Source organism: Triticum aestivum, chromosome 6D, assembly GCF_018294505.1.
Source record: "Triticum aestivum cultivar Chinese Spring chromosome 6D, IWGSC CS RefSeq v2.1, whole genome shotgun sequence".
Taxonomy (NCBI): domain Eukaryota; kingdom Viridiplantae; phylum Streptophyta; class Magnoliopsida; order Poales; family Poaceae; genus Triticum; species Triticum aestivum.
Window position 1 is genome coordinate 10,836,445 of NC_057811.1, and position 11,361 is coordinate 10,847,805.

Consider the following 11,361-nt stretch of genomic DNA (forward strand, 5'->3'; position numbering starts at 1 on the left):
CAGAGATCACTGGCCCGCATATGTGGCCCACAAGACATCGGAAAAGAGTAAGAAGATGTCAGCTACAAACAAGAAGAATGCTGCGAAGAAGAAGCTTCACCATCGCACGGGGTCAGGTGGCTACCTCAAAGCCTAGCCTAAGTGGGCCAAGGCTGAGAATGATCTGCTTGATAAAGGGATCGAACCACAGACAATGAACTGGCCAGACCATTGCCCGACTTGGTTCTTCGGGGCTGGTGGAAAATTGGACCCTGTATCAGGGAGGTGCGTTTGGACGGACGAGCTTTTGAGAATACCAGTCAAGAGGCTTCAGCAGTATATCGATGCAGCGCAGGAAGGGACGTTCGTTCCAGACAGAGAGAACGACGAGCTCACAATGGCCCTCGGGAATCCTGAGCACCCTGGACGGACACGAGGCACGCCAGGCTCCATTCCATGGAAGGCTGGTTTTCCGGACGCATGCGGTTACAAAAGCCAGGAGAGGAGGAAAAAAGTGGAGCGGACCCAAATTCAGAAGTTGCACGAAAGGGTTCAAGCGCTAGAGGAACGAGACGGCAATCGACATGCCGAAACTACCCCCGAAGCTACCCCGCCATCTCAGCGGAGAAGCAGCGTGGCTTCCACCGAGCTGCTTCAGCCGGAGCATGTCTTGACGGCTCCTGCTAGCTACCCCGTGGATGCTATCACAGAGTCTCAACATTGCCACCTTATGACGCAATGGCAGAACTTCAAAGTCAAGGTGGCTGTTGGCTCTGTTTTACCTCCTGAACCCGGCGCAACCTACCACTGCCGGCCGATTCCAGAAGGATATGCTAGGATGATGGTGGATGAAATAACGGAGGGATTTGAGGACCTCCGGCTTGACCACCCTACCGGTGAAGGGGAGACTCGGCTGGGTTCTGCTCTGAAGACTCCATGCCTATGGTGGAAGGAGCTCATCAACCTTCCGAGCTGGACACCTCCAGCGAGTAAGGGCACTCCGCCTCCTCCTCCGCCTCCTCCTCTGGTGAGTGATCAGGGCACTCCGCCTCCTTCTCCGCCTGCGCCTGCGCGCCAGAGCAGCCAGCCTCCTCCTTCTCCGCCTCGTCAGCAAGGGAGGAAGAGACCCGCCGCCGCTCCGGCTGCTCCGGCGCGTCGTAGTCCTTCTCCTCCGCCTCGTAAGAAAGGAAAGAAGACAGCCGCAGCCGCTCCGTCTGCTCTGCCGGCGTCTAGCAGTACAGCCAGAGGCGGGAGGCAATACAGATTCGGTCCTTCTCTGAAGACTCCAGAGAAGTTACCATACGAGAGGACCGAGGAGGAAACCACGAAGATCGTGCGAGCCGAAGTGACGAACTTAGTTGAAGGGGTGAAAGCAAATAAACATCCACCTTCGGAGGAGAAGGTAGATCCGGTGAAAGCGAAGCGCACTCTGGCTGCCCTGACAAAACCACCAAAGTCTCCGCCGAGAGGCAACTATGAGCGCATTATTGCAAAGACATTTGCCGAAGCGGAGCGGTCAGGAAGTACTGTCAGTGATCAAAGGTTAAAAGAACGACGAGCTGGGAAAAAAATTGCCTAGCGACATCGTGCCCCCTGCTCAAGGTGTCTAGCGACATCGTCGCTAATGATCCGAGGATGGTGCCCGGTTATAGCAAACTTGGAGATTACCTGCCCGACGATGTACATTATGATATCTTGGAGGTGGACGAACACAAATACCATTACGGGAAGCCTCTCGTCAAAGATGAAAGATCTCTAACAACGATGATGCGAAGATTACATGATTGGTACATGAAAACCTGCAGAGAGTCTGGGGGGAGGGATACTTTGAAGCTGAGTGTTAAACCGGAGCATGACCTCGTTGGAATTGAACTGTTGAATGTTCCATTTGAGGAGTTCTTCCAGTTTTTCAATCAAAAGGCCCTCGATAAATCAACGATCACTTGCTACTGTCTGTAAGTAGTACTACTTCTGTCATTAAGTCTCTCTATATAGGTCAGCTCTTTCGTTGCATCTATTTATAATTATCCTCACTATATTATGCAGATTGAAGATCGCCGAATTGAAGAAAAGACAAATCGGTGATATTGGGTTCATTAAGACAAATCTCATAGATGCAACTCAGGTTAAATATCATGCCGAAAATACCGAGGCCAACTTGCTACGATCGTTGGTAATAAATGAAAACAAAGATATAATACTCTTTCCTTACAACTTCAAGTGAGTGTTACTGTCTTGTGCATACTCGGTTTCCCTTATTAGTCCAGGTTATAGTAATGTAATTGATGACTTATGCATGCGTGCGCAGCTTCCACTATATTCTCCTAGAGATTAAGCTTGAGCAGGGACTAGTAACCGTCTTAGACTCAAGACGAAAAGATCCCCAGGACTATGCGGACATGACTCAAATGCTCGAGAAGTAAGTTAAATCGATCATTATCCACCATATCAGCAACTTTGTTCATTTCCTGATATCAAGTAATTGTTTTCTTTGTCTAGCAGGGTTTGGAGAAAATTCACCAAAAAAGCTCCGGACTGCCGAAGAAGCTGCAATTTAAACACCCGAAAGTAAGTACTATAGTAGCATGTTCCGCGCATCTCCTAGTGATTCAAGCGCTAGTTTCATCAATACCATTTAGCATGCTTGCTTATCAGTTTGATTGACCTCTATTTCTTGTAAAGTGGTTGTGGCAGGAACCCGGGAATAATTACTGTCGATACTACGTTTGCGAGTCCATCCGCTACACGACCTGTGAGCGGGGCTACTCTGACGAACAATATGAAGTGCGTAAGCAATAATATTCATAATTTTATTTTATTACCATCATTTGTGTTGAGTTTCATTTATTCATATATATTCATATATATATATATATATATATATATATATATATATATATATATATATATATATATATATATATATTGACCCCCTTCTTCAAATTAGATGTTTCGGAAGCGGGATGAACTCCTAGCACCAGATCGTATGCGAGCAATTCAAGAGGAATTGGCGGCATTCTTCCTTGACCACGTGATCGCTGAAAACGAAGAATACTATGTGGACCCTGTGTTCTTACAATTTAATTAGGAGATTATATTGTAAGAGATAATTATTGTATATATGTAGCCGGTAGTGTCGGATAGATATACGAGAACTTGTTGTTCGACCAATCTCTCGGAGAAGGAGAGGTGGTCGATATCACTTCTCTCTGTATGCATATGTTCATGACAATCTTCTGTTTCCTTAGCGTGTCTAGTCCTCTCCATACGTATATAGTACGTAGCGTCGACCAAGCACGGAGATAAGAGAGGACACTTCTCTCTATTAATTAGCTAGCTAACACAATATATGAAACACCTAAATTAACCCCCCAAAACCCCCAAACCCCCCCCCCCCTTTCAAAACAAAAACAAAAACCCCAGCCACAGAAATGCTGACGCGTGGATGCCTATTGGTCCCGGTTAGTGCCACCAACCGGGACCAAAGGCCCTCCTGCCTGGGCTCGCCGCACCGGCCACATGGAGGCCCATCTGTCCCGGTTCGTGTAAGAACCGGGACTAAAGGGCTAGGGCATTAGTAACGACCCTTTAGTCCCGGTTCAAAAATCGAGACAAAAGGCCCTTACCAACCGGGACAATAGGCCCTTTTTCTACTAGTGCAAGGGGTGCGTCAATGGGCGATGGGTCGAGGTTACAAAGCATGAATACAAGAAGGATTCAAACTATTGAAATTTTGATCGGGTCAACAATTTCTCGAAGCTTCATAATCCAATTCTTTTATAGTATACAATATGCTTCCTAATTTTTAAGGCCTCACAATTAATTAAGGTATTCAATATAGATTGATCATCCAATTTTGACTGGGTCAACAATTTCTCAACCTCTCCAATTGAATTCTTTTAATTCACTATGTTCCCAAATTTTGAATCTCTTTCATTTAATTGAGGTATTCAATTTTGATTTGGTTGACAATTTTGACTGGGCCAATGATTTTTAAATCAATCAGCTGCAACTGGCCTATAAAAACATATCAATCCTATGCACCCTCCCCCCACCTAGAAAAAAGAAGTGTCACCATGTGATATTGTAGTATCAATATAGTACATGCAACCACCGACGCAGAAATTGTCCCACATAAATATAGGTTGGTTAGCGGATGACACAGTCATCTCCCCACCCGCCTAACTTAATATTCCATCAGTTATAAAATATAAAGGGTATTAATTTTGTAGAAAGTCAAACTTCTTTAACTTTGACCAAGTTCAGAGCAAAAATATCAACATCCACAATATTAAACAAAAAAGGTATGGAAATTCATTTCGTGATGAATCTAAAAATACTGATTTAATCTTATGAATTTTGATATATTTCTCTACAAATTTGAAAAAACTTAAAAGGTTTGGCTTTTCAAAAAAATACACCTTATATTATGAAACAGAGTGATTAGTTTCTTAAGATACCCAATAACATGAACGGCACAGCAAAGCGCGCACAACCCTTCTAGTTAGTAGTATATCTAAGAACAATTGGCATCCCATTGATGATCGATCAGCCTTCTTAGTCCAGCTAGTGGTTGTGTCGTCTAGATATCTATATGGATGGAGTCAGTTGAGATGCGTGGTCAGCCAAGTGGGTTGATCAATGCCCTCTTAAAATTCGAAGCCTAAAGTAGATGTGCTACTCGAGAAATAAAAAGACCAACGTAGACCGTACCAACATCTAATATTTGACGTCACATTTGAATTTGATACTATTCACATCCATAATTGTCCCTTTGCTCATCGAATTATGCATCTTACATAAATGTTCTAAATGACCAATTTTTATAATAATTCCAGGGTTGTAGTTCGGTGCATAGGTAGCTCAGAGGAACCATAGCCGTCGTTTCCTCTCCAAAAAACCTTAGAGTTCCTATGCCTCCCGCTGGCGCCGCTGCCGGTCCACCTCGTCTCCGGTGGCCCTAGGGCCATGGGGACACGGTGGATCTCATCCCTTACCAGCGGGACGGCTTCGTTTTTAGATGTTTCTTTGAATTTTGTTAGGGTTGTGTCCTGCTAAGGAGGGCAAGAGAACGACGGCTTCCTGAAGATTGAATAAGGTTCTCCCCGCCTAGCCCCCGTCTCGATGGCGCGTCTAACATCGTCGGAGAGTGTGTGGAGGTGTGTCTCCGGCAGATCTCGCAGGATTCAATAGGTGATTTGTCTTTGGTGGATCTACTCGGACTCGGTCTTGGTTCGTCTACGTTTATGTGTCGTTAGATTGGATCCTTCCTATCTATGGGTCTCTTCATCGGCGGCGGTTGCTATTCTAGTGCGCTGGTCCTACGGAGCCTTAGCACGACAAGTTCCCGACTGTCTACTACAATAAGTTCTGCCCGGCTCCGGCGAGGGAAGGGTGATGACGACGGCGCGTCTTCGGCTCGCTTTAGTGCTTATAGTCGTTGCTAGATGGTCTGCGGATGGATGTAATTTTTATTATTCCTATTGTTCATTGTATTGTCATGATTGAAAATGAATTGATCGAAAGATTTCTCACAGAAAAGAAGCTCAAAAGAACCATTAAAAGGACAATCGTGTGGTCTCCCTAGATAGTCCTTGGAGGGAGCAATGTAATTTCACTTCCTTTTTATTGCATTCTCATGAATCTATGGGATACACAGATTTGGAATAGCCATGCGTTATATAGGTTTGGAAAAGATGAATGGGCAGGACAAAGCCCATCAAGGTCCAGAGTTGGACATGGTATTTTTTCTCTTCCCTGATCTTGTGTGGTTGTTACATTACAACGAGGACTAGATGCATTCATGAACCTGAGGAGACTAGATAGGGTGATTATATCGTGGCTATCATATTTACCTATTTTACAAAGAATGATCGGATATAATTTACTGGTACAATCCATTGTGTGCCTTTCACGCTTCCGTCAGTTTAATTTCCTCACACTTAAGTCTTGTGATCAGGTAGCTCGCAATCTGAATTTCTGTAATGAATATTTTTTTTGGTCCAACGAGTAAAACGTAGACTTGGTGACCCTCAAAAGGGATGATATTTTACATAATGAGTAAATCATGATGTCCTTAGATATTTCTTATGAGTATTTCTTCTTTTCTGCGGAAAAGTTTCTTGTCTTCTGAACTCTTGGATGTGGGCAGAACTACTTCCATGCATGTGGCGACATATGATGAGCCGAGGCACCCGCAGCATGCCATTGTGAGTCAAGTTTGCCATTGTTTGATGGGAAGTTTTCAAGTGCTACATGTAGAAGGACGCTATAGTGGCTGCAATCTTGCTGCTAAGTGACACGTACTGTCACCCTGTTTCTAATGAAAAAAATGAAGAACAATGACTCATTTAAACATTGTTCAATTTTGTGGTTCATGAGCCTTTTCTTCAAAGTTTACTTAAAAGCTGGGTTATTAGGTAGAAAATGGTTCCTTTCCTTTTGTGCTTGCAATTTATTGTCCTGACAAAAACACTTTTTATTGCAGTGCTAAAGAAAATGCGTCTACTACTTGACTGAACTAAATACTCTTGATAGCAAATGCCCTCTCTGGGCATATTTGTAGATTCAAGGTGAGGAGACATGCCAGCATACAGACCAGCCTTGAAAATAGTCAGATAAACATTGCAAGATGTTGGCAGAAATACATACATTGCACATGTATGATGTTCTAACAAGAGCGTAAAGTTGATTGATTCTTGATAGCATCACCTGAATATATCACTCACGGATTCATGAATGTTCTCCGTTGCAATGCACGGCCATTCACCTAGTAAAGGCAATGATTTGTTGGTAGTAGAGGCATCTCATGTTTCAAACGGTTAGACCTTAGCCGTCGTGACCCGGTTCCATGGCTGGCTCAATCTCGCACCTCTGTTGGTGCCGAACCCTAGGCAAATTCCCCCAAATCTCTTGTTGTTTCTATTGCTTGACCGAATGTGAGGAGCGATAGTAGATCAATAACTCTCGTATAACCGAGGGAAAAAGAAATGAAGAGAAGTCAGCGAAAGTATCAAGTGGTACATCTACTTTTTATAACATCACATGAAGCCGGCGAAAAGGAAAGCCGACCAACGAAGAAACCGCATAGGGGACCTATCAGGAGTGAACACTGCGTGGGCGCCGCTGGCCGCATCTCATCGTTTTGTTGTGCAGAAGAAGAAATGACCGCCGATGCTGCTGGTGCCTCCATCTCTATGACCTTGCCGTCCAAGCCCGCAATAGCAACAAACACGCAGCACTAGAGCACGGGAGGAGAGTTGATCAGGGAAATCGCCTTTCTTGACGACAGGAGAATTAGTGATGGGCGACTCCACGCGACACTGATGTGATTTCAGGCCACACTAAAGGATGTCGGAGAAGGGGGCCGTCGGACGAACTCAACAACATCGGTAGTGGGCTTGGTGGATATTGTGTCGAGGGCTCGGGGACGCACTCGGTGATGGTGGTGGACCTCGGGGATGGGGACCTCATACACGTGGATGCAGTGGAAAAGATGATGCACGGGCTTGGAGGCATTACTCATCCACCTCTTCTGGCAAAGAGAGCTCATCGGGGCCAACCGCGTGAAGGAGGAGCTTGAGGTAGCTTGGAGGAGGCGACGATGGCAGCCGGATCCATGTGGCAAGCCAGAGTGGAGGCATCCCACGTGGGAACAGTGATTTCGGTGCCCAGGCTTAGATGCACTTGCTATCATGTTTGTTCAGTGCTGCATGGAGATTCAGGATATGGGGCATGAGGTGGCATTGCTAGGGCGTGGAAAATCCCCATAACGAACTATACATGCATGAATAGTGCGATACATGTGGGTCTATCGTGTAGCACACGAGGAAGGTTCGGACGAATGACAAACGGTGCCATCTTGGTTGGATTCTGATCCATGGCACCTAATCGTCTGCGTTCATCTAAGTCGTGGCTCACTCTGCTGCCCGTGGCGTGAGTTTGAAACTTTGAATTCGAGTCATGGCCTAAAGATTTGTGCAGCTCCAGTTGGGGCCTGCGGTGTAGGATTGTCGGTACACACACCGAATGTCATCCACGGCCGACGCCGGCCAACAGATTGCTAGCTTACCAGACGCTACAAGAGGTAGCGTCCTTCGTGAAGTTTGTGTGCTTCATCACCAACCAGGTCATCCTAAGCCATCATGGACAACCCATTCATCTACGTGGTTGACTTCAACATTGGAGACGACTTCTGGTGGTCGTTGCTCATGTCACACCTTTCTCACCATGGTAGCAAGTTGTTTCATGTCACGTCACTTGCCACCACATGAATGCACCGCACGGATACGCATGCACCTACAGTCATACATGGTGTCCGTCGGAGTTCGCGCGCGTCCCTAGGGGCTCCCATTCCAGTACGACGAGAAGGACCTCCTGGTCTGGGTTTGAAGTCACGTAATGGTACCTACAACAATCTCGAAAAGAGTATAAGTCCTGGATTTCAAGAGCATCTGAGCTCGCGCTCAGAAATCTATTTTTGTTCCCACAGTCCATACATAGAGAGAAACCAGAAAAGAAAACGCAAAACACGCATGCATGCATGCATGCTTCCACAAATGGGTTACCCCATACCTTTCTGGGGCTCTGGTGACCTCACATTCGTTGTTGACAGCTTATGACCTCACATTCATGGGAGAGATTTCCTGACCTCACATTGTCTCTATAAAAGCCTATCACCACTATGAATCATGTGTCTCCACCATTTCAAATCCTCCGCGCGCCTAAGATATCACTTGAGAAATTACTAATGGCCAACGGAAAGAATGTCATGGCCATGTTATTTCTCACCACCATTGCGGCGGTGGCGGCCACAAGGCCAGCCGAGACCTATGGCGCTGCGGAGGAGAACACATTGAAGATGGCTACCCCCAGCAGGAAAGGGGTTGACGCTACCTTAGCAGCTACACGTGTTGTTGCCGCCGAGAAGTCCATCAAGAAGGCTGAAAGCGCCACCACACCAGAAGAGGCCGCGGCTGCCAAGCAAGATGGAGCAAAATCTGCTTCTGCTGCATTAAAGTACAATGCCATCTCTCAGCAGGCAAATGGTAAAGGTTCTTCTACCTCCCTAGGCAGGAAAGAAGCAGCCGGTACTTTAGCCGCCGCACACTATGTCACCGCCGAGAAGTCCATCAAGAAGGCCGAAACCGCCAAGACACCTGCAAAGGCCATGGCTGCCAAGCGAGACGCAGCAAAGTCTGTTGACGATGCATTAAAGTATGGTGCCATCTCTCGGAAAGCAACTGCTACAAGTTCTTCTACCTCCCCCAATAGGAAAGAAGGCACCACTGTTGCTGCTAAGATGTTCACCAAGAAAGCTGAAACCGCTACCACACCTGAAGAGGCCGCGGCTGCCAAGCAAGCTGCAGCCAAGTCTACCGCTGCTGCATCAAAGTATGGTGTCATTTCTCAGCAAGTAGCTGGTACAAGTTCTTCTACCTCCCCTAGCAGGAAAGAAGCTGCCGGTACCTTGGCAGATGCTCGCATAGCTGCTGCCGAGAAGTCCATCAAGAAGGCTGAAACCGCCACCAGACCTGAAGAGGCAGCATCCGCTAAGAAGGATGCCGCGAAATCTGAGGCTGATGCAATGAAGTACGGGGCCATCTCTCAGCAGGCCGCCGGCAAAAATGGTGCCTAAGTGGTGCCTTAAACACCTATTCACGCGCAACATCATCTGCATACTACCATGCATGCAAAATAGCAGCATTGAGATACCACGTTATGCTAATTCTCATGCATGCACGCTTTGTTTAAACGTTCCCATTACGAATCATGTATTAATGTCTTGCTTGTTTTATTTTTAGTAGTAAGACACGCTTGACTTGCTTTAAAAAAATACAACAAACGATGTATACATGTATTATCTGAAAATTAATAATATGAGTTCCACCGCAATTTGTGTCTTTTTGTCATAATTTGGGTGCAATCAATGCACACATCCAATACACAAAATTGGACGAGTCATTGTGTTATGGCTCCATGGAGCGGCGAATCATTTTTTATTTTCTTGCTTGTTTTACTTTTAGTAGTAATGTCTTGCTCGTCAATGTATTATGGCTCCATGGAGCGGCATAATGATATATGATATATCTTCACTACTTCAAAAGAACTTAAGGTTTCGTCATACATCTGCCCTTCATCCAACCTCCCTACCAATCCTTCCTGTTTTGATTTTTTTCTCCCATCTTTGATTTTTCTCCCCATTGATTCTACCTAAAAACCGCCTCAATGTCACATGGTTACTGTATATGTCAAGGCCTCCTTTGGTTCATAGGGTAGAAAAATCATAGGAATATGAAAGTCATAGGAAATGAGATGACATGTATCTCAAATCCTATGAGTAGGAATAGGAAAGGAGATGCCATTTGATTCACATCACAGGATTTTTTTTCATTGAATCTAGGCTAATGTTTATTTTCCTATGAAATGTGGAGGATAGGAAGAATTCCTCCATAGGATTAGGATTCCATTCCTACAAACCAAAGGGCTCTAAAAGAATTTTTCCTATAGAAATCCTATCCTATGAAATTCTTACAAGATTCGTCCAAATCAAAGGAGGCCCAAGTGGTTGTAATGAGACGGTGGCTGGGCACTTCAGATTTATTCCCGTAACTGACTATCAAATTGAGTCATCTGCCGTCCTTTTGATGATTGTAAGAAAGTTATATGTTTACTGTATGTGTCAAGTGGTTGTGACTATCATTACCGGCATACAAAGTTATATTTTCTTGTCTTAACGAAGGGTTGCATACAATGCGTGTAGGTCTTGACGCCAACGTTGTCAACTCCATGTACAATCAATCAATCACAAATCACGAATTTTTTTGTTCATCAACCTCGTGTATTGTTTTGCGGAAAGAACCTCAAAATTTCAAAATATGTCAACAGTGATCAGGCGCACATGATATATTCTCCCTGGCGGGCGACACAAGGGGTGCGTCAATAGGCGATGGGTCGAGGTTACAAAGCATGAATACGAGAAGGATTCAAACAATTGAAATTTTGAATACAATTAAAGTGCACAACCAATTTTTGAACTAGCGTGTGCCGGTCTCTTATGTTCGTGGAACTTCAGATCCTTGTAGTTACAACTCAAATATCACCACCCATAAGGCATTTGCCATCCATTTTTCAAAAACGGAACAAAAAGAAATCCATGCCCATCAGCATTATGACATTAGTTTTTGGACACCCATCAGCTGCAGCTAAGCAACAATTTATAGAATCCTTCCCATGTCGATCTCCGGGCAACATAAGAAAGGCGACACGTTCTTCTCTACATTCAAAATCCATATGACCAAAGTCGTACATATAGACAATTCAGAGCATATCAGCTACATGGCTCTACTAATTAAAGTAGCCACCAATTCCAGTAGGTCTGCA

The 11,361-nt window shown here is 45.1% G+C and overlaps 1 protein-coding gene across 1 annotated transcript; it reads left to right on the forward strand.

Moving 5' to 3' along the window:
* The first annotated feature begins 8,679 nt into the window (after positions 1 to 8,679).
* Positions 8,680 to 9,875, forward strand: LOC123140737 (GTPase Obg). The gene has a single exon (XM_044560021.1). The coding sequence runs from the start codon at positions 8,729 to 8,731 to the stop codon at positions 9,614 to 9,616; it is 888 nt and encodes a 295-aa protein (XP_044415956.1). The 5' UTR covers positions 8,680 to 8,728; the 3' UTR covers positions 9,617 to 9,875.
* The last annotated feature ends 1,486 nt before the right edge of the window (positions 9,876 to 11,361 follow it).